Source organism: Phalacrocorax carbo, chromosome 27 (assembly GCF_963921805.1).
Source record: "Phalacrocorax carbo chromosome 27, bPhaCar2.1, whole genome shotgun sequence".
Classification (NCBI taxonomy): domain Eukaryota; kingdom Metazoa; phylum Chordata; class Aves; order Suliformes; family Phalacrocoracidae; genus Phalacrocorax; species Phalacrocorax carbo.
Window position 1 is genome coordinate 473,499 of NC_087539.1, and position 21,659 is coordinate 495,157.

General features: G+C 64.1%; 4 protein-coding genes across 4 annotated transcripts; 3 read left to right on the forward strand and 1 right to left on the reverse strand.

The window, feature by feature from the left end:
• Window positions 1-3,274: 3,274 nt before the first annotated feature.
• LOC135317931 (retinol dehydrogenase 16-like) lies at window positions 3,275-5,783 on the reverse strand. Its single transcript, XM_064474626.1, has 4 exons — window positions 5,139-5,783; window positions 4,742-5,000; window positions 3,846-4,009; window positions 3,275-3,677 (listed from the first exon to the last, which is right to left on the reverse strand). Exons 1-4 carry the CDS (start codon window positions 5,719-5,721, stop codon window positions 3,460-3,462), a joined length of 1,224 nt encoding a protein of 407 aa, XP_064330696.1. The 5' UTR covers window positions 5,722-5,783; the 3' UTR covers window positions 3,275-3,459.
• Window positions 5,784-5,871: 88 nt separating this feature from the next.
• PRIM1 (DNA primase subunit 1) lies at window positions 5,872-8,800 on the forward strand. The gene is made up of 13 exons (XM_064474625.1): window positions 5,872-6,061; window positions 6,341-6,498; window positions 6,617-6,723; window positions 6,828-6,901; window positions 6,988-7,124; window positions 7,190-7,248; window positions 7,325-7,439; window positions 7,558-7,644; window positions 7,728-7,872; window positions 7,955-8,024; window positions 8,103-8,188; window positions 8,270-8,368; window positions 8,482-8,800. The coding sequence occupies exons 1-13, from the start codon at window positions 5,959-5,961 to the stop codon at window positions 8,499-8,501; spliced, it is 1,260 nt and encodes a 419-aa protein (XP_064330695.1). The 5' UTR covers window positions 5,872-5,958; the 3' UTR covers window positions 8,502-8,800.
• Window positions 8,801-9,155: 355 nt separating this feature from the next.
• NACA (nascent polypeptide associated complex subunit alpha) lies at window positions 9,156-20,583 on the forward strand. The gene is made up of 8 exons (XM_064474627.1): window positions 9,156-9,258; window positions 9,772-9,843; window positions 18,290-18,375; window positions 18,500-18,577; window positions 19,090-19,236; window positions 19,570-19,698; window positions 20,082-20,204; window positions 20,454-20,583. Exons 2-8 carry the CDS (start codon window positions 9,774-9,776, stop codon window positions 20,466-20,468), a joined length of 648 nt encoding a protein of 215 aa, XP_064330697.1. The 5' UTR covers window positions 9,156-9,258; window positions 9,772-9,773; the 3' UTR covers window positions 20,469-20,583.
• On the forward strand, window positions 9,865-18,330 carry LOC135317929 (nascent polypeptide-associated complex subunit alpha, muscle-specific form-like). Its single transcript, XM_064474624.1, has 2 exons — window positions 9,865-12,886; window positions 13,818-18,330. The coding sequence occupies exon 2, from the start codon at window positions 14,069-14,071 to the stop codon at window positions 16,811-16,813; it is 2,745 nt and encodes a 914-aa protein (XP_064330694.1). The 5' UTR covers window positions 9,865-12,886; window positions 13,818-14,068; the 3' UTR covers window positions 16,814-18,330.
• Window positions 20,584-21,659: the final 1,076 nt, after the last annotated feature.

Sequence of the window (21,659 nt, forward strand, 5' to 3'; positions counted from 1 at the left end):
GGGGGAGCTTTGCCTCCCTTGGGAGGCAGGGATGGCCATTCTGTTTCCATTTAACAGGTCAGGAAATTTCCACACCAAACCCTCAGATCAGGAACGACCTGGGTGCTGCAAACCTTTGCCGTCGGGGTTTGCGCAGGGGCTGCCGGTCCTGGCAGGGACAGCGAGGTCCCGGAGCTGTTTGCATTTCTGAGCCGGCTGAGCCGTGGGCAGGGGCAGGCGGCTCAGCACCTTCTCCCCATCTCTGCCGTGGTGCTCGGCACGCCCCGAGGCTGTCGGCACCCAAACATGTGCCCAGGAGCCCCCAGCCTCCCTGAGGGTCCAGTTCCCCCGCTTTGTCTGGATATAAGTGGGAAAAGGCTGTTTCCTCTCTGGAAAGTAGCCGCTTTGATCCGAGCGGGTCCTTTGGAGCCCAGCAGACCAGGGTTGGATGGACAGCAGGCAGGAGGGTGGAGGAGAGGCCTGGCCAGTTCCACCTCCGCCTGCCAGTGCTTGCTCCGGGGTGAAATAGGGGTGCCGGGTCCCTCCCGGCCACTGCCAGCCTGGCCCCGCGAGGGGGAGGGGGCAGCACAGACCCCGAGCAAGGTGGGCTCTGGGCAGCAGCACCAGGGATCTGCCGTTCTCCTGCCTTTCCCTCCCCGGGCAGCCAGCGTCCGCCCGGGGTGCTGCTGGTGGGATGCGGGCGCAGGGGTCCCCGAGGAAGGGGCAGCTGAGGCCGCAGTGTCGCATGCCAGCAGCTCTGCTTTATGCAGCCTGGCCCCTTGGGGACATGTGGGCCTGAAACGTGGTGTGTGTGGGCTGCTGGGGACATCTTACTGGTTTGCTAAGCTGAGTAAAGAGCTCAGGAAAGCTTTCTTGGTTGGGGAAACATCTCAGCGAGCTGTAACGCAGCTTGCCCACGGGCCCTACATGCTGCCTCCCATCCTGTTGTAGCTCCTCATTTCACCACCACCCCCCCCCCCCCCCCCCGAGCTTCATCACAGCCCGGGGGTGTCTTGGTCTCACGTGGGCTCAGCATCTGCGTGGATGGGAGCAGAGTGGCGCTGGTGGGAGCAGGGCTGCTGCTAACGCTGCTCTTGTCCTGCAGGCAAGTGCATAACCTCAGGGACCTAACCCGCCGCTAGTCATTACTAATCAGCCCTGAATTAGAGGTATGAGTGATGCGTGAGTCACTGCCTGCGTGCCAGGCTCCCTGCGCGGGCAGCGCCACGGGCTGGTTAACAATGGCGCCTTTTCCAGCCTGTCCCCTGGCAGCAGAGTCGGGAGCCGAGCCTTCCCCACGCCTTCCCCGGCCACACCGAGAGCTCGTCCCCACCAGCTGCAGCTTTCTCCGTGCGGGACCTGACCGCCCGCTGCCGGGGCAGTCCGCGGGCAATGGGCTGTGCAGTTGCCGGCGTTGTGCCAGGAAGGGAGTGACGGCTGCCAGGGCTGAGCCCGTCACCCGCGGAGGAGCTGGGAGGCTGCAGGGGCGGGGAGGCTGCACCAGCACTGAAGGGCCCCTGAGCAGCAAGGGAGGACGGAGCCTTTTCCAGCCGGCTCTCAGGATTACCTGTGTGGCAGCGAGGGAGGAGATGGGGAGCCGAGGAGCAAAGCCCCTGCAGCCTGGGCTACGCAAACACAAGGAAAAGCCCGGATGCTGCAGAGTGGAGGGTCCCGACAGCTCTCGGCAGAGCTGGGGTGAAGCACAACCAGCTTCGGGGGAACCTTTGCAAAGAGCGATTGCTCTCACCTCTCCTCAGAGAGGGAGCTGTGAGCCTGGAGGGCCCAAAGGCTGGTGCTGCGGAAAGCAGCAGCCTTGAAGGTAAAAACATTTTTATTCAGATCCCAGGGCAGCGGCGTCCCTCCAGCACGAGGCAGCGATGGGGAGGCAGCGATGGGGAGACAGCACTGCCAGCGCCTGCGGTGGCCCCGCAGCCATGATCGGCTGTGCTGGTAGGGGCAGATCGGCCCCTACGGCAAGGATGAGCTGGGCCCCCATAGCGGCCACTGGCCCCTCGAAGGGCTGCGGGGGCAGAGGTGACCCTGTGCTGCAGCTCGGATGTCCCCGGGTGTGCAGCTGCTCTGGACACAGGCTGGCAGGGACCCCGCGGGCCGGCAGGGACCCCACCAGCATCAGAGCCACCCCGGCAGAGCAGGTCAGCCAGCACCATCGCCGGGCGGCTCTCGGGCACCTCTGACGCTTGGGGTTCACCGCAGGCAGCCCCTCACTTTGCACCAGCTTTACTGAGCACGTTAACAGGGGCGAGCGGGTGCCCGTGGGCACTGTGCCTGCCTCCCCGGTCGGCGGCCATCCTCAGGGGTGCGTGGGTGTCCCCCCAGCTGGGACAGGCAGGAAGGGCCGGTGGTGGCATTGGTGAGCCAGGCTGGGCGGTAGCTGAGCGGCAGGAGGGCGAGCTGGGCGTCCCGGCCGCCTGCATAGTGGCTGCGGGGGAAGCGGGCGAGCAGCGCGCGCGCCGTGATGCCGGTGACACGGGACAGGCGGGAGCTGCTCAGGCGGTGCAGCAGGACAGCGCTCTTAGCGTCCGGGTGGGCAGAGAGGGGGTGAGTCCGTCCTGGCATGCCAGCGGTTGGGGGGGGTCACCAGGGAGTGCCAGGGCCACGCAGAGACGTACTAACAAGTCTTCAGGTAATGGTGGCCATAGGCTGCCTGGATCTCCACGGGGTGCTGCTCCCAGAGGTACCTGAAGTCCTTCACCACTGTCATGGGCTCAGCCATCCCTGTCTGGAAGCCACCAGGTTCGATGATGGCAACTCGCACCCCGAAGGGCCACATCTTGCACCTGGAGGTGCTAGGGAGGGGTTGTCAGTGCTGCAGATGGAGCTGCCATCCAAGCCAAGCAGGGGCTGGAGGGGCATTGAGCCGTGTGGGATGAGGGGGAGCCCATGACCCACCCTGGGCACCCCATCATCACCCAGGTGGGTGCAGAGGAGCCCCCTCCCCTTGCTCAAGGGTTTCTCAGAAGCTTTCCTCTGCACAGGTGCTGCTCCAGGTACGCCCCCATTGCCCAACCTGTGGGCGACTGTGTTGGTATTTCACAAGACCCTGCTTTGCTCAGTGCTGTTTTCCTCTACAGGGGATGAAGTAACCGGGTGCAACATTAACCCTATGGGGGGAAAGTGGGCATGCCTGCACCTGCCAACGCACGCCTGCCTGCCTGCCAAGCCCCGGCACAGGCGAGCACCGTCAGCCACGAGCGGCGGGTGCTGCTCCAATGCATGGGTGTTGGGGAAGGCTTCAGTGCCGCAGCCCCAGCCAAGGCTGAAACCAAGCCCTGCAGGCGGGGAGGAGGAGTTGTCTTTATTCAGAAGCAAAGTGGTCTGTTAGCAGAGGACAGCAGGTTGTGAGACATACATTGGTTAGGAATCGGCACAGCCTCGGCTGCGGGTGATGCTGGATCCCACCCTGCGCTGCCGGGCCTTGGCTGCTGCTGCTTCTCGGCTGCCTACGGCCCCGTCCCTGCCTTAGGCTTTCCCGGCAGGTTTGGGGTACAACCAGGTGAATATGATGTCCGTGAGGGCTGACGGCAGGTAGCTGAGGGGGATGTAGATCAGCTTGGCGTCCCAGCCTGCAGAGTAGCGGGTGCGTGGGAAGCGGCTGGTCAGCGCGTGCTCCATGCAGTCTGTGACCAGCGTCAGGTTGGAGCTGCACTTATTTAGCATCTTCTTGAGTGATACCAAAACTGCAAAGGCAGGAAGTGCCGGTCAGGCTGCCGGGCTGCGACCCTTGAGCCGAATGCAGCCGAACAGCTCAGTGGGATGACAGGGCGGCAGGACACCCTGTGGCCCTGGGGATATGCCTTGTGTCAGGAGAGAAACAGCATTGCTTAACCTTTAGGTGAGCTACTTACACGCCTTCAGGTAATTCTCCCCGTAACTTGCTTTAGTTTCCTTTGGGAGCTTCTCCCAAACGGAAAGAAAATTATTCTCCAGGCTCTCAGCGTTGGTGATTGCCGTCTTGAAGTAGCCCGGCTCGATCATGCAGACCTTCACCCCGAAGCTGCGCATCTCAAGCCTAGAAGGGATCAAGCCCCGTGGGACACAGGAGCAGCACCCAAGTCTTTCCGCTGCCCACTGGTGCAGCCTGTGCGCGGGCACCGGCTCCCACGTGGGATGCACGGCAGCCTTCGGCCAGAGGTACTGTGGGGAGCCTGACCACCCCAGCCCCGTGCCAGCCCCAGCACGTGTCCGAGGCGGCGCGTCAGCAAACATCTGCTGAGGCTGGATGGGATGGGGCCAAGGCAGACGGCGGGGCCATTGCCCACAGGATCCAGTACAGGTGCAAGGTCCACTGAGGGAGGCTCAGTGCCAGGGCAGGCGGTGCCAGCCGGCGTGGCCAGGGCCACACTGCCGCTGGGAAGTCATCAGGCAGGGGAATGAAATCAAAGCCCTGCCAAGCCCTTTGCCTTCCCTTCTCTGGGGCTGCCTCTGCGTGAGCTTAGCTGAAAGTGGAGCAGAGGCTGATGGCAGCAGCCGAGGGTCCCCCTGGGCAAGAGATCGCTCCTGCAGGACCCAAGTCCGATAGCTGTGGCACAAGGCGTCCTGACGTCTGGTCCACACGTTGAGCATCCCCACAGCCCCTCCGCCCCTCCTCTCACGCATCAGCAGCAGCTAAAACAAACTCCGCCTGCGCTTGCTTGTGGTTGTACGAGGAAACCAAACCGCTTGGCAGGCAGAGGCTCTGCTGGCCGAAGCCTGGAAAACCAAAGCAGGGAGCCTGGGGCGGTGTCTGTTGTGGCTGACTTACCTGAGACTGTCAGAGAAGGCCTCCACGCCGTACTTGGAGATGCAGTACCCCCCACCAAAAAAGGAGACGCGGCCCATCACGCTGGACACGTTGACCACCCGGCCCTGCGCCCGCCGCAACAGGGGCAGGAGGCTCAACGTCACGTTGATGAGGCCAACCAGGTTGACGTCCAGCACCTTGACGAAGTCATCCCTGGTCAACCACTCATTCGGGGCGGTGGGGATGGTGATCCCCGCGTTGTTCACCAGCCCCCAGAGACCTGAGGAAGTGGGATGGGGTGAGCCGGGGCCGCTCCCCTGCTCATGGCCCCGCTTCGGCGCTGGCTCTGCTGGCACAGGTTGGCGGAGCGGTGGGAGGACCGGCGGGGGTGACGATGGGGGCGGCTGCCCTGTCCTACCTTGGTTGCCCACGCGCTCCTGGACCCAGGCGGCGGCGGCGGCGACGCTCTGGCTGGAGGTGACGTCCAGGAGGACGGTCTGCAGCCGCGACGAGGTGGCCGCCTGCAGCTGCGCGGCCCCTGTTTTGGTCAAGCAGGCGGCCAGCACCCGCAGGCCCCGCGCGTCCAGCTGCCGCGCCAGCAGGTTCCCGAAGCCGCTGTCGCAGCCCGTGATCAGCACGTACTTCTCCGAGAGCCTCGGCACCGTCTGCCGCTCTCGGTGCCAGCGCCGCAGCAGGTACAGCCCCGCCAGCACCACCGGCAGGTACAGCCACATCCTCGGGCGCGGGCAGCGGGCGCAGGAGCGGGACGGGAGCGGGCGCGGGGCCGGGAGAGCCGCGGGCGCGGTGGCTGACTTTGGCCCTGCCCGCCGCGCCGCGGTCAGTGATCGATGGGCGCTGCCGCGGGCTCGGGCGCGGCTCCGGTGCAACGGCCGAGAGGCGGCGGGGCAGCCCGCGGGCGTCGCCCGCTGCTCGCTCGCGTCGCGGTGCTGCCGCCTCGAGTCCGGCCCCGGGGCTGCGGGCTCTGTCCCGGGGCTCCGCATCGGCCCCGGGGCTCCGCTGCGGCAGCGGCCGTGCTGGGCCGGCTCCGGTCGGGTCGGGTCCGGTCGCCGCCGCCCCGGGCCCCCCCGGACCCCCTCCCGGGCCTCCCGCCTGTCCCGGATCGCCCGTAGCCCACCCCCCCCCCCCCCGCGCCCCTCCCCGCCCCCGGGCACCGGACTACAGCTCCCGGCGGCCCCCGGGCGCCCGTTCCCGCCGCTTCCCGCCGCCTCCCTCCCGCTATGGCGCGGTTCGAGCCGGCGGCGCTGCCCGAGCTGCTCCCGGTTTTCTATCGGCGGCTCTTCCCGCACGGCGCCTACGGCCGCTGGCTCGGCTACGGCGGCGGTGAGCGGGGCGGGGGGGCACCGCCGGGGGCTGCGGTACCGGCTCCCGGGACACGTGGCGGGGTCCCCGGGGCTGGCGGCGGCGGCGGCATGCGCTGAGCCGGGTCCGGGTCACCGGGGAGGCCGGGGGGTGCAGGGAATGGGGGGGCTGGGGGCGCCCGTGATGGGGGGGGGGCTCGGGGGAAACACGTGGGAGGGGTCCGGGCCCTCAGGGCAGTGTTGGGGCTGCCCCCCCCCCATCCGCAACCGCCCCCCCCCCAACCCGCCCGCACCCCCGCAGTGGTGAAGAACTACTTCCAGCTGCGGGAGTTCTCCTTCACGCTGCGGGACGATGTCTACGTGCGGTTCCAGTCCTTCGGCAGCCCCCAGGAGCTGGAGCGGGAGCTGCAGAGAACCAACCCCTACAAGATTGACATCGGGGCCGTCTACTCCCACCGGGTGAGTCCCACTCCCACCTGGGCACCCCAGCTGGGCACACGCACCAGCCAGCCCCAGGGGACACACTCCCTGGCTCCGTGGTGTCCCCAGCCTGGGCTGAGCCCATCCCGTCCCACAGCCCAACCAGCACAACACGGTGCATCTGGGGGCCTTCCAGCCACAGGAGAAGGAGCTGGTCTTTGACATTGACATGACGGACTACGATGACGTCCGGACATGCTGCAGGTTCCTGGGGTGTTCACTGTTCCCAGCACAAGGCGGAATAGGGGGCTGGGAGTGGGGTGTGGGGGCGTGGGAGAGCAGCCTCATCCGCCACACTCTGCCTCCAGCTCGGCTGAGATCTGCTCCAAGTGCTGGACCCTGATGACCATCGCTGTCCACATCATTGACCGTGCGCTTGTGGGTGAGGGTCTCGGGGACCTGTGTGGCTCGGGGGGACGCCACAGCCCACCCCGACACACTCCTGCAGCCTGGCTGTTCCCCCTGCAGAGGACCTGGGCATGAAGCATCGCCTGTGGGTGTACTCGGGCCGGAGGGGTGTCCACTGCTGGGTGTGCGACGACGCGGTGCGGAAATGGTCCCCGGCGCTGCGGGCAGCTGCTGTGGAGTACCTCACCCTGGTGAAGGTGGGTAGACAGGGGGCTGGGTACCCCCTGCCCACTCTCCAGGCTGACCACTGCTGTCTCCCCAGGGCGGAGCGGAGACTGTGAAGAAGGTGAACCTCTCTGAACCCATCCACCCCTTCATCAGGTTGGTGGGGACACCTCTGCCTGGCCCCTGCAGCTGCTGGCCACGGGGTGCTGAGCCTCTTCCCACTGCTCCACAGGCGCTCGGTCAGCGTGGTGGAGAAGTACTTTGAGTCTTACGCGCTGGTGGGCCAGGACATCCTGGGCAACCCCGAGAGCTGGGAGAAGGTGCTGGCCCTTGTCCCAGAGGATATCCTTCCTGGAGTGGCCCCACCGTGCTGCTTGGCACTGTGCTGGGTCTAGAGGGAGGGTCTGCGTGGCGGGACCGGGGTCAGCAGTGTACTCAATGAGCCTTGACCACTGGACACAGCACCGCGAGCCACTGCAGAGCGAGTTCCTCAAGAAGCGGGACTCGGTGCAGCGCTGGGAACTGCTGAAGGGCAGGATGGAGCGGACACGGGTGAGTGACTGTGGAGCTGCCCTGGGAGGTGGGCTGGGCACTGCTGCCTGCCCCACTGTCCCCTGACCCACCCGTCCCTGCAGCGGGTGACAGGGGCCGGGAAGAACGTGCCCTGCTATGCGGACTGGGAGATCATGCTGCAGTACTGCTTCCCCCGCCTCGACATCAACGTCAGCAAAGGTGTTGGGCACCTGCTGAAGAGCCCCTTCAGCGTCCACCCCAAAACAGGTAGGTCTGGTGGCCTGCGGGGGCAGCACCCCACGGGGACCCCCAGGGCCGGGCACCCCTGATGGTGACTCCACTCTTGCAGGTCGCATTTCAGTTCCGCTGGATCTGCAGAGGCTGGACCAGTTTGACCCGTTCACTGTCCCCACCATCAGGTATGTGAGCGGGGCTGGCAACATGAGGGGTCCTGGCTGTGCTGGCAGCCCCCCACCACATCCCACCATCTCCCGCAGCTCCCTGTGCCACGAGCTGGATGCGGCTGGTGATGACGGGGAGCAGGAGGACAGTGGGGAGACAGAGCCCAAGCGCCGTGCAAGGGGTGAGCAGGGCTGGGGCCAGGGCACGGAGGGGGGGCCACACCACCCGCTCCCACTCCTGCTCAGCTCCCTGAATCCTCCAGACTACAAGAAGACGAGCCTGGCGCCCTACGTGCGGGTCTTTGAGCAGTTCGTGGAGGAGATGGAGCGCGCCCGGAGGGGAGAGCTGCTCCGGAGAAGCGGTAAGTGCCAGGCAGGGATGCAGCCAGCTGAGGGACCCCGAAGCGGGGAACCCCCTGGCTCTGAGAAACTGCTCTTCTTTTTCTGTAAAACCACCTGTTTCTCTGCTTTGCAGACCTGCAAGGAGACTTCTGAGGCCTCAGTGCTGAGGGCCACGGTGGCAGCCCCATTCCTTGCCGCAGGGCCGCCGAGGGGGACTGGCTCTGCCATCCTCACCTCTGCCGTCATCACCTCCACAACTGCTGCCTCCGCTGGCCAGGGGGCTCCTGGTGCCTTGAAGCTTGGAGGCCGACAGGCGGCTGAACTGCACCGGCTCCCTGCCCTGCTGCCCACAGCCCCCGTTTATACCGTTTCTATGTTGTACCGTTGTACCATTCTTTGTACCATTTTGTACCTTTTCTGCACAAAGACCATTAAATGTCTCTGGTCACCTGCGTGGCTGCGCCCCGGGACGCACCGAGGTGGGAGGGGGCCGCGGCCCAGGGTTGTGTCCTCGTCCCATGCCTGCGGGCAGGAGCGGGAGGTCCTGCCCCTGCCCTGCGGCCCCGGGGCTGCTGCGCCCCGTGCCCCTGCCCGGGGGGTCCCTGTCCCACAGCCAGGGCCGGGCCCTGCGTTCACGGCGTCCCAGCCCCGCACCCGGAGGGGCCCGAGCTCCGTTTCCCCGGCGGTCCCTGCCCCACAACTCGTGGTCCCGGTCCCGCTCCCGCCCCGGCCCTTTTGCCGCTGCCCGGAACGGTGGGGGCCCGGAACGACAGTGCGCGGCAGTTCGGGCGGGCGGGCGGGGCGGGCAGCGCGTCGCTGCCCTGCCCCGGAAGTGCTCATCTTCCCGGAAGTCGCGCTTCCAGTCACTCGGTCTCTTTCCGCCGCCATCTTGGGCCCTGCTACCCGCACAGTGAGTCCCGCCGCCGCCATCCGTCGCCATCCGCTGCTGCGGGGGGTTGGGGCCGCTGTGGGAGTTGCCCGCCGCTCTCGGGCTGCGAGCGGGAGGGCGGCGGCGGCGGCCCTGCCGAGGCCGCCGCTGGGGCCATGGTCGCGCCGGCCAGGGCCGGGAAGGCCAGCGGGGACGGGCCCCGCGCACCGGGAAGGGGCCGCCTGCTCTGGGGCGGGCAGAGGCGGCCGCGGCCCTGAGCCGGGCCGCCGGGAGAGGCCGGCTCCGCAGCCCGGCGGGGGGTGGCCCGTTGGCAGCACCACGCGGGACCGCCATCGGCCTGTGCCGGGCGGCGCGCGGGGCCGGGGCTATCCGGTACCGACCGGGCGGCTTCGCCGGCTTCGCAAAGCTGTCGGTACCGGGAGGCGTTTGGCGCCTGCGGGCAGCGGACTTGCGGGTGGCTGTGGGGAGGGCGCGTTACCGGGGGTCGTCCAGAGCCCCGGCGAGCCCGGGCCTACTGGTTCTCCCTCTCCCCAGAAATGCCCGGTGAAGCTACAGAAACCGTCCCGGCCACGGAGCAGGAGCTGCCGCAGCCGCAAGCTGAGACAGGTGAGGGCGGGGGGTGTCGCGGCGGCCTCGGGGGCTGGCGGGGGTCACCTCCCCGTCCCTGCGGCCTCTGGGCGCTTGGGCGTTCCTAAGGTGGAAGGTTGGACATTGGTGAGTGACGAGGTTTCACTCACCCGACGGGGGAGTTCAGGCGTTCTCAGGGTGAAAGGGGAGCGGTGGTGCCAGGGCCGGGGGGCAGGAAACGGGAGGGCCTGGCGGCAGTGGGTGCTGCCAGACAACTGGTTGGCTTTACCCCAGGGACGCTTGGGGCATCTGCTCCTCCATGATCTGAGCCCCATTCTCCTCTGCCCCTGCACCGTGCTGCTTGCTGTGGCCAAAAGAAATCTGGGTCCATTCCGCAGCTTCCCACCCCAAAATGTATCAGTTATGAAGTCATGTGGTTCGTAGCCTCTTGTGTCCCAAACTACTGGGGAGAACATTACGTCAGCCAAACTCAATACCTTGTTTGTATGTTCATATTACGGATTTGAGCGTTGAAGCAGTGGGAGGTGAATGGCCACAGCCAGGTCAGCGCATGGCCGTGTGGTGACTGGGACAGTTCGGGATGTATACAGACATGAATCTCTTTGTGCTCGGGAACTGGTCGGCTTTCGGAAGACGACGCGTGGCTCCGTGTCAGAAAGTCAGAGCAGGGCCAGGGAGCATCGCTGCATGGCCTCACGCCGGGCGGCCAGTGCCAGGGCTTGGGCAGGCGTGTGTGGACTCCTGTGCCTGCTGAGCAACACGGGCTGGTCTCCAGCCTGCGCTGCCTGTTGCGCTGCCTGTTGCGCTGCCTGTTGCGCTGCCTGTTGCGCTGCCTGTTGCGCTGCCTGTTGCGCTGCCTGTTGCGCTGCCTGTTGCGCTGCCTGTTGCGCTGCCTGTCTCCCTTGAAGGTGTCTAGTTGGTGAATGCTCTGCCTATGTTTGCTGCATCTCTGCCCTGAGGCTTAGGGACACGCTGCAGGAATATGCAACCGAGCATTGTCACCCAGCCTGGGGGTGCACAACGGTGAATGGGGTCTGTCTGAAGGGCACATTGGATTTGGGAACCATGAGGGAAGTTGGGGCTTCCCAAGGGTTGGGAGGCGCTGGCAGAAAGCTTCGCTAGGGGGGAAGCGGTCCCCCGCGCCTGGTGGGGCTGAGTGACAGCTGTTGGTGTGGCAGCTGTGCTGTCAGGTCCCGGGGAGCTGCTGTACTTTTGGTCTCTCTCCAGGCGTAGCTGGGATTCCTGTGGTGGGGCCACTTCCCAGAGTCCCCCTCTCCTCCCGGGACGGCTTTTCTCTTGGTCTCAGGCGACAACTTGTGCCTTTTCCCCTCCCAAAGCTCTGCTGCTCTTGAGTCTAACACTTCCATGGAGAACACGTAGGTTGGTAGGAGCTGACTGTGGGCAGCGTGTGCTGAGCAGCAAATGCTGTTACCGTGCCATCTCCCCCAGCTCTGGGGGAACACAGGGGGCTTCTGGAGGAGTGACATGGGCAGCTGCAGGGACTGGAGCAGCAGTGGGGGCTCAGAGCCATCAGGTAGGTCTGCAGGCGGAGGGTGGAGGCAAAGGGTGTATGTGAGTGCAAGGGCTGTCACATTTATACCCTCTGCTGAGCTGGCTGTTCTGAGATCCGGCAGCACAGGAGGAGCTGGGGGTGCTGGTGCAGGGTTAGCAATTGCCCTGTGGTGGGAGTTGTCAGGCGGTTTTCTTTGATGTTCGCCTTATTCTTTGGAGGTTGGCTGGCCTGTGAAAAGCTTGAGAGACTGGGCAGAGTGGTCTGTAATCCAGCAGTACAGGGCTTTAGCTTTCAGGTGTGTGCAGCTGGGCCACAGGAGGCTCTGTTGGTTTAAGCAATCCCTTAAAAATTACATGCGCTCTTCAGGAGTCCCGCATCTCGCCTTCATTTGTGGAGGTGGCCACAGGAGAGGTGGGGCTGTCAGTAAGTCGTGAATTGGAAATACTGTGCTTATTGCAGGAACATCCTCAAACAGTGCTGGTGGGGTGTTGGTGGAGATGGAGAAGGAACAGGGAGAGCTGCCAGGGGTAAACAAGCTTTCCAGAGAAGGCTGTTGTCTGTGCAGCCTGTTCTGTGAAGGGCTCGGGACCAGCTCAGCTCTTGGCAGAGGTTGTTGCTCCTTTTTGAAGTGTCAGTGGGTTCCCTGGAGCAGGAGGTGTCCTGGTGTGCATTGGCACAAGGCACTGATGACTGGTGCTCCTTGAGCAGCTGCCCAGCTCTGGCTGGTGCCTGTCTCCTCCCATTGCCCTGCATTTTGGGGTAGGTTGGGGAAACGGGGCGTTAGAAGCATCTTCTGGGGCGGCGGAAGGGATGTCACCCACAGAGGAAGCTGCTATGAGTTCCACACATGTGTTACTGCTCCAGGCAGTAGCAAGGCAAGGACTTGAGCCTGTGGCCCAGCCGGAATTGCGGCGTGGGAGAGGTTGGGCAGGGGCAGTGGGGACATGGGCAGGGCTGGCCCTGTTGTGGGTTGGTGGGTGACCCATGCAGAGCTGGGTGTGGCTGCAGCAGTGAGAGCCAGTGCTTTGCGTGGAACTGGAAGATCTGTTGCTCCACTGATGTGACATGGTCTCTGCTAACCGGACTGTGATTTGGGGTCCACAGCTGTCAGTGGCTCCTCCTTGGTGGCCAGCCTGGCTGCGCTCCCCTCGCCGGCCCTGCTGGCAGACGTGCCAGGACGTGCTGCCTCTGGATTCAGGGTTGACGCCGTGCGTGGGGCTGGAGCTGCCAAGGGGCGGGTGTGCGGCTGGGCTGGTTCTGCTCTCCCGACTGGCAACAGTGCTGGTTATGCTGGTCAGACCAGTGCTGCCCTCCCACTGCGCCTCTTCCCTAAGCCGTTCGGAATGGTGTTCCCTGTTGATGTTCGGAATAGCCAGGCTCTCTCTGGGCTCTCTCGGCACTGGCTGGAGGTGGGCGTGTGCCGGGGGAGCTGGATGGTGAGCGCTCACGGTTGGCAGGACTTGTGTTAATAAACTGTTGTTCTCACCCGTTCAGCTCCAGCTGCCCTTCCTCCCGCAGCTCCTGCTGCTGCTCCTGTCCCAGCGCCAGGTACTCCGGACCCTCCTTGTTAACACCTTGTGTGCCGCATTAACCAGAGTTTGTTGTTCTGGGTGGTTGCAGTTACATTAATCCTAACAGCTTGCACAGGGGAGCGCAGGTCACTGCGCAGGAGCCAGGCCTCAGGGTCCTGTCCTCTCAGTGTGAGTGAGCCACACTACCGTCCATGCCTCGGCATCCTTGTTCCCAAAGGGTGCCTGCCTGCTGGAGGGTCTGCCTGCGTCACACCAGGGCAGGAGGGAGGGGGCTGCCCTCTGCCAGAGCATGACTGCCAGAGTGCTCCTGGAACAGTTATGCATGCCAGTGTGTTAAATTTGACTTTTCCTTCCTATCCTCGGGTGGGTCCTCATCGCCCCCCTGCTCCTGCCAGTCCGGGATGCGATTTCCCAGGCTTGGAAACAGTGCCAGGGGTCTGGCTGGGCCTCCAGGGCTGCATGAAGGTTGTGGCAACCCCTTTGATGAGGAAGAACCGAACGCAGAGCTGGTGGCAAAGCCTGGTCCCTGTGCTGGCCCCGTCGGGTTCCTGCCATGCCTGGCCCTCTGGGGTGTCCTGGCGTTTCAGGTGCCACCTCCTGCCATGCCAGGGTTTCGGCCACAGCTGCTCTAAACAAGGAAGCTTGGGGTGGCAGGCTGATCCTGGCATTGGGTTTTTTCTTCTGTCACTTGTGCCTATCAGTGAGCCGACATAGCAGCACAGCATTCGCTGTAAAATCAGTGCTGGTTTCTAGAGGCAGATGAATGTCATGGTCTGCGCTGGACCTGGCAGGTCAGGCAGACATTCGTCTGCTCTTCTAGAAGCCAGGCACAAAGGCTGGGGGAAGGCCAGGGCCAGGATGGGGCCAGCTGCGCTGGGCAGGCTGCCTTCTGGCCTCCCCTCCCTTGCTCCCTTTACTTATCGGTTCACTCTGTTTCTCTCCTTTAGCTGTTCTTCATGCTGCTCATTCCCCACCTCTGACTCCGTCTCTGCGCCCCGCAGGCCAGTCTCTCCCAGCAGAGCCACCCAGCCCTGCTGTGGCTCTGCCTACCCCTGCTGGTCCCCCGGCCCCGGTTTCCCCACCTGTGGTCCCAGCTGCGGCGATCCCAGTGTTTTCCGTTCCCCCCCAGCTCCCTGCCCCAGCTCCGCAGGTACCAGTTACCACTTCCTCTCCTCCAGCCCCAGCTCCGCAGCCCCCGATGGGTTTTGCAGCCCCAGGATCTCCAGGGCCTGCTCCAGTTAGCCCAGTGTCTCTGGGACTCCCAGCCCCAGTGTCTTCTGCTCTGGCTGCTGCTCCCGCTGCAGTGACAGTGGCCCCCCTTGCCCCGGGCATGAGCCCTGGTTCTCCCCCTGCAGCTTTCCCCTCTGCTGTGAAAGCTGCCCCTATGGCATTCCCCACGTTCCTGCCTGCTCCTGCTGTGCCTCCTGTGGCTGCAGCTTGTCCCCAGAGCCCGGGCTCTCCCCCTCTTCCCCCGGCAGCCCCGCTTTGCCCTGTCACAGCACTGGCAACAGCTGCCCCAGCAGTACCAGTGTCTCCTGGCAGCCCTGCCCCTGCCCTGCTGGCTTCTGCTTCAGCCTCCCCCCAAGCCCCGGCCCCCGACTCTGCCCTGCCCCCCCTCGCTCTTTCCCCATGCCCAGCCCTGGCCGGTGCCAGCTCTCCACCTGTCTTCCTGGCTGCCCCCACAGCCCTGGCCCCGTTGTCACCCCCTGCTCCTCTGGTGCCAGCTGGGATGTCTCCTGGGAGTCCTGCTGCTGCCCCACAGGGCCCAGCTCCTGGTGCTCCAGTCTCTCCGCTGGTCCCAGTTGCTCCTTCTGTTGCCAAGACCTGTCCCATGGGCCCTGCCCCAGTGGCCCCGGCTGCTGCCCCTGCAGCTCCAGCGGCTCCAGCTGTGGGAGACCCAGTCCCTCCCTCTGTGGCCAGGACACCTCCCGGGAGTCCGGACCATCAGGTAGTGCCTGCCACTGCGGCAGCTCCCATCACTCCTGCCCTGTCCAGACCCGGTCTGGGAGCTGCCCCATCTCCCCCAGGGCCACCAACAGCAGCAGCTCCCAGTGCTGCACCAGCAATGGCCATGGCTGCTTTGCCCAAAGCAGCTCCAGCGAGCCCAGTCTCGCCACCAACAGCTCCTGTGCCTGCTGCCCCCTCGGGCCCTGCCAGCTCCCTGCCTGTCACACCGGTGATGGCAGCTCTGGCCACCCCTCCTGCACCCAAAGTGGCACCGGCGAGCCCTGTCACTGTCCTGTCTGCCCCCATAGCCCCTGCCAGCTCCCCGCCTGTCACACTGGCGGTGGCAGCTGTGGCCACAGCAGCACCTGTGAGCCCTGTCACTGCCCTGTCTGCCCCCTCGGCCCCTGCCAGCTCCCTGCCTGTCACACCAGTGGTGGCAGCTCCAGCCACCCTTCCTGCGCCCAAAGTGGCACTGGCAAGCCCTGTCACTGCCCCGTCTGCCCCCTTGGCCCCTGCTAGCTCCCTGCCTGTCACACCGGTGGTGGCAGCTCCGGCAACCCCTCCTGTGGCCAAAGCGGCACCAGCGAGCCTCATCACTGCCCTGTCTGTTCCCTCGGCCCCAGCCACCCCTCCTCCTGTCACACCGGTGGTGGCAGCTCCGGCCACCCCTCCTGCGTCCAAATCGCCTCCCATGAGCCCCATCACTGCCCCATCTGCTCCCTCTGCCCCAGCTACACTGGCAGTGGCAGCTCCACCAGCTCCGGCTGCCCTGCCCACAGCCAAAGCAGCTCCCAAGAGCCCTCTTTCTGCTCCCTTTGCCCCAGCTCCTGCAGCTCCAGCTCCCCCTCCTGCAGCCAAATCACCTCCCGTGAGCCCTGTCACTGCCCCGTCTGCCCCTGCCAGCTTCCTGCCTGTCACACCAGCAGTGGCAGCTCCGGCCACTCCTCCTGTGGCCAAAGTTGCTCCTGTGAGCCCCATCACTGTTCTGGCTGCTCCTTCTGCCCCTGCCACACTGGCAGTGGCAGCTCCACCAGCTCCAGCTGCCCCTCCCACAGCCAAAGCAGCTCCCAAGAGCCCTGTTGCTTCTCCCTCTGCCCCAGCTCCACCAGCTCCAGCTGCCCCTCCCACAGCCAAAGCAGCTCCCAAGAGCCCTGTCGCTTCTCCCTCTGCCCCAGCTACACTAGCTCCAGCTGCCCCTCCTGCAGTCAAAGCAGCTCCCAAAGGCCCTGTTGCTGCTTCCTCTGCCCCAGCTACACTGGCTCCTGCAGCTCCAGCTCCCCCCCGGGCAGCCAAAAAGCCTCCAAAGAGCAGCCCTGCCACTGCTCCGCCTGCTCCCTCTGCCCCTGCTGCACCAGTGCCTGCAGCTCTGCCAGCTCCAGCTGCCCCTCCTGCAGCCAAAGCACCTCCCAAGAGCCCTGTTGCAGCCACACCAGCTCCTGCAGCTCCACCAGCTCCAGCTGCCCGCCCAGCAGCCCCTGCCCCAGCACGTGGCACACCAGCTCCCACTGCAGGCACAGTTGCCCCAGCCCCGGGGGTTCCTGGTACCCCCCTGAAGCCATCGGCCGATCGTGCCACCCCTGCTCCCCAGAAACCAGAAGCCAGTCTTCCTGGCTCTGCCCCAGCGGGTAGCCTCCCCCCGCCTGCCTCTTCTGCACCAAGCACTCCCCCTGTGAAGAAGCAGACCCCTCCCAGTAAGGTTGCCAAGCTGGCCCCCTGCCCTGCCCCATCCAAACCCACCTCGAAGGCCCTGGCCCCTGTCAGCACTGCCATCGACGACGACGACCTGCCACCTCTGATCCCCCCAGAGCTGCCTGCTGCTGAGCCACCAGTGCAGCCCATCCTGGTGGACCTCTCTCCCCGAGCAGCCGTGGCCCCTGCTGAGGCCCCTGCTCCTCCAGCTAAGCAGCCTGTCTTGAAGAATGACAAGGGTATTTGTCGCCTTGGTTTGCCGTGTGCATGGAGTGTCACTGGTTGCCCACTGGATACTAACCCATAGATGGGGCCTGGGTGCCCGACGTTGCTTGGTGGGTCAGTCTAGACAAGTAGTCTCTGGAAGTGCCGTGGCGGAGGCAGGCATGAACCATGCCAGGCCGAGCTGAACCTGCCCGAGCCGCTGGTGAGCCGGGGATTGGTGAGGGGAGACGACCCCCAGCCACGGGATCAGACAGGTCGCGGCTCGGCATGGTCCAGCGCCAGCGGGTTGGTGTCACTAACGCGTGTTCTCGGGCATGGAGCACGGTGTGGCTTGTGGCGCGGGCGCTGTGACTGTTGACTGAGCTGGCTTCACACTGAGACTCTGGGAAGAGCTGCCATGTGCCTGTACCCCGTTTTGCGTGTCTGGTGTCCACTGTGGTTTTCCCTGTGCTTGTCTGCCAGTGGAGGGGAGCTGTGGGCAGTGCAGGTGCCAAAACAGGCCCGTCCCTGTGCTCTGCGGAAACTCCTTCGCCTGCCTCAGCTGTTGGGATGCCCCGGGCGTGCTCTGACAGCCTGCAGAGAGCTTTGCCTAGGGCTCCTGCGTGCTCAGCATGGCCATGGGCACAGAGGGCCTTTCCAGGGAAGGAAACAGGACTGAATTCAGGTAATGGCTGCATGGGAGGGTGTTGTGGTCACCCTCCAGCCTCCTCCAAGACTGGAGATGCCCAGCTCTGATGCCTTCACTGCTGCGGGGTCGGACACGGCTGTGCCGTGGTTCCCAAGCTAGTCGTGGCACTGCAGCGGTGGCACAGGAGCTCGCAGCCCTCTGAGCCTCCCTGGCTCTGGCAGTTTTCAGGACCAGGCACAGATGCCAACCCGAGCATCCAAAGATGCTGTTCCCTGATGAGGGTTTACAAGGTAATTGCAAATTGTCCCCTGTAGTGAAGTAATGGAAAGGTACAGCAGCCCCAAGGACTCAGTGAACTGGGTCTCATTTCCATGCTGTGTGTCTGAGCTCCTGCAACCCCAGCTTCACTGCTGCCTGAACAGGTTCAAGGGGAACCAAGGGAGTTCCTGTCAGCGTCGGGCTGCTGCTGACTCACCACCCAGGGAGTGCCGCCCGGTGCTCCTCCAGCCAGGCTGCCGCACTGGCCAGAGCAGTGCCTCCGACTGGGGGAGCGGCTCCGGCTGGGGCTGTCTCCTGAGGACTGAGCGTTCCGCAGCGAGCCTCCGGGCACCTGCGGTGCTCTGGCACCTGGCAGGAGCGCGGCCCAGCCCAGGCCAGCTCCTCTGCAGGTTCTCCCTACTGTGTAGGGGAGCTTCCACCATGGTGAGACTGCTCGGAAGAGGCTCTTGGGCCACCTGCTGCTGATGGTGTTGGGCATTGCTGGGAGAGCTCCTTCCACCAGATACTGCTTACCCATGCTGACCAGCAGTCGTGTCAGCACTCAGAACCCCCAGCTGTAAAGGCTACGCTGAAGCAGTGTGGTTCTTTGATCTTGCTGTGTCCCCTGGACCTACCTGAGCTGGAAAGTGTGATGTGTGTTTGTTTCTGTAGGGTCTGGAACAGAGTCTGACAGTGATGAATCTGTACCAGAGCTTGAAGAGCAAGACTCCACACAGGCCACAACACAGCAGGCACAGGTAGGGCAGGTGGCACGTGCCAGCACATCCCTGCGCCTGGCAGCAGCAGAGCAGGATCTCTGCTGGTGCTGTCCACTGCTGCCTCGGGATTCTCATGGGTCCCTCTTTTTTTCTCTCCTTGCAGCTTGCAGCAGCAGCTGAAATAGATGAAGAACCCGTTAGCAAAGCAAAACAGAGCCGGAGTGAAAAGAAAGCACGGAAGGTGAGGTGGGATGGTGGATGGACCAAACCTGTATGTAGGAAACAGGCTGCCCATGGACAGCTGAGCTTTGAGCTTTGCCTCAGGGTCTGGCATGGTATCCCCAAGTGCTGGGGTCTTTGCCCCATGAATCCTGTTCAGGGATGCAGCTCCTCACCTCCTGCCCCTGTACAGTGGCAGCGGGGCATCTGGGAGCGGAGAGAGGTTTGTATGACTTTCTGCCCCCTTCACACACAAAATCCTTGGGTCTGGAGGGACTCAGGGTTGCGCTTTGGATCTCACCACTCCTGGGACTAGAGAGTTCCCTCCCAGGCTCTCAGTGGCGTGTCAGGCTGAAAGCCTGGGCATCCTTCTCTGCAGCACTAAAATGCACATTTTCACTTGGTGAGCACACTGATCACGGGACCACTGATCACCGGGCTCTTGGGAGTGCAGATGAGTGGACACATCTTCTTACGGGCTGGGCCGTCTCACTAACTTCTTTCCCTCGCTTACCTTCCTCTCCTGTTTTTCAGGCAATGTCTAAACTGGGCCTTCGCCAGGTGACAGGAGTAACCAGAGTCACCATCCGGAAATCTAAGAACATCCTCTTCGTCATCACAAAGCCAGACGTGTACAAGAGCCCGGCGTCAGACACCTACATAGTCTTTGGCGAAGCGAAGGTGAGATGACTGCAGTGTCTGGCAGCCACATGAATCCGTGCTCGTGGCAGCGGGGCGGCAGGCCTCTCAGCTGGGCGTCCTCCTCACCGCCTGTGTGCCGTGGCTGCTGCTGGCAGGTCCCGGCTGCTGCCGGTGGGTCCCAGCTGCTGCGTGCCCCCCCGAGGGATGTGGGCCTGCGCCGAGGGCTGCCCTCCCAGCTGGGTTGTGCGGCAGAGCCGTTGGATGTGCTGGCACCGCTGCGGCATGTGGAGCACAGCTGCGGCTCTCTGAGCCTGTGTGCTGCCATCCCACTCTGCGCCAGGCTGGCCTCATTGTGCTTCTTTCCTCCTCCAGATCGAAGACCTGTCGCAGCAGGCCCAGCTGGCTGCTGCCGAAAAGTTCAAAGTGCAAGGAGAAGCCGTTTCAAACATCCAAGAAAACACACAGACCCCCACTGTGCAGGAGGAGAGCGAGGAAGAAGAGGTACACCTTCCCCACCCTGTCTCTACAGGGCTAGGCGCTTCACTGTGGACCCAAGCGGGCACTGGGCTGCAGGCCCACTGCATTAACCTGCATCCTGCGAAGCCCCTGGACTTCGTGTTAAAACACGTGTTCTTCTTTCCCTCATCTACATCTTTGCCGTGATGGCAACAGGAGAGCACAGAGTCCGTCCCCTGGCGGATCTGGTCCTGGGCCCTGCCAGGGGACTGTCCCCAAGCCTGGGCAGCGCCCAATCTTGCCTCCCAGCTTCTGTCTGTGTGGCCTGAGCAGGCGCCGCCCCACTCCAGACAATCCCATTTTCCTCTGCCAGCCACGGAGCAAACATGCGTCAGGCTGGCGCGAATCCTGGGCTCTGTCTCCTTCAGGTTGACGAAACCGGCGTCGAGGTGAAAGACATTGAGCTGGTGATGTCGCAGGCGAACGTGTCCCGAGCAAAGGCAGTCCGTGCCCTGAAGAACAACAGTAACGATATTGTAAATGCTATAATGGTGAGTGTCTGCCTGGCTGGGTGGGCCTGGCGCCTGGGGAGCAGGGAGAGCGCTTTGTGGTGGGACGTGCCTGGCGGGGGAGACCTGCAGCACGGAGGTCCCTACTGCAAGTAGGGCAGGGCAAGTGGAGGGACCTTCCTCCTGCCCGCAGCCGTGGTACCGGCTCCCTCTGCAGGTCGGAGGCTGGGCTGGGGGGGCTCCGCGCCTCTGGCAAGGCTGGCTCCTAACGCGTGCGTCTTCTCTTTGCAGGAGTTGACGATGTAGCTGCTGGAGGGAGGAGCCTTTTTTGGTGTTTCCAAGAAGAGTAAAATGCAACTAAATTTAAAATTTGTACTATTTCTATCAATTAATAAAAGTTGTGGCTTATTGTTGATGAAACGCTTTCTGCTCCGTGTTGGCTTTGCTGCCCTCCCCTCCCTGGTAGCCGAGGCCCCAGGGTGGAGCCTTCCTCCCGGGAAGATCTCAGCCCCGATACCCTGTCCCGTCCCACCCCAGCGGAAGAACACCTGCCTGTTCCCTCATTTCCTTCCTGTCCCGAAGGTCGGCTGGCCACAAGCCCCGGAGTCAGACACAATCCAGGGAGTTGGCACCGTGCTGGGGACACTGGGCTCAGCCTCAGCCATCTCCCTCCGTAGGTGGTGGGAGGTGAGGAGTCCGCTGCGGGGTGGGTGTCACCTCCTTCATCCCCCTGGGGGCTTCCCTTCCATGAGCGTGGGCTTTTCCCTCGCTTCCCTGCCGCTGTGGGACAGGGAGGGACTGGGGCTTCGGGCACCTCCGAGCCTGATCTGAAGGGAGGCTGAGGCTCATCTGGGTTCAGTCTGGCCTTTTCAACCTGTTGCTTTGCTGGATTCGTGTGGCACAGCAGGGCCAAGCGGCCGAAGGTGCTGCACTTGGTCAGGCCTGCGGGAGGCCTGTGATTTCCCAAAAGCTATTATCTTCACGCAGAGCCTTCCTTGCAGGGGAGCGAGCTGGCATCTGCTCAGCCGTGGCCCCGAGGCTCACGAAATGCAGAGGCTGGAGCTGGGAAACCAGGCGCTTTGCTGCCGTTCAGCAGCGTTTAGTCTCCCCTGTGCAATAAAAACCGGGCCCTGGAACAGCTCATTAAAGCTGACGAGCGACGCGGCAGCACAGGCAGCCAACAAGAAGCCCGAGAGGGAATGAGGGGGTGATGCCGGCTGGGAGCCCATTGCTACCCACAGCCTGCCTGTGCTGGAGCCGCTGGCAGAGCTCCTGGCTGCCGGCAGCGCGAGGGGCCGCGAGGGAGCGCGGACACAGCCAAGGCCGAGTCAGGGGGATGGATCGGGAGGCTTGCGCAGCAGCATCTGACAGTTTTAATTAAGAAACCAGGGAGCTGCTGGCCCAGGGAGCAGCGATGGGATTTCAGAGCAGCTTCCAGCTCTGAGAGGTTGAGGTCAGAGGCCGCAGGCAGGAGCGAGGCCTGGAGAGGCCCCGTCT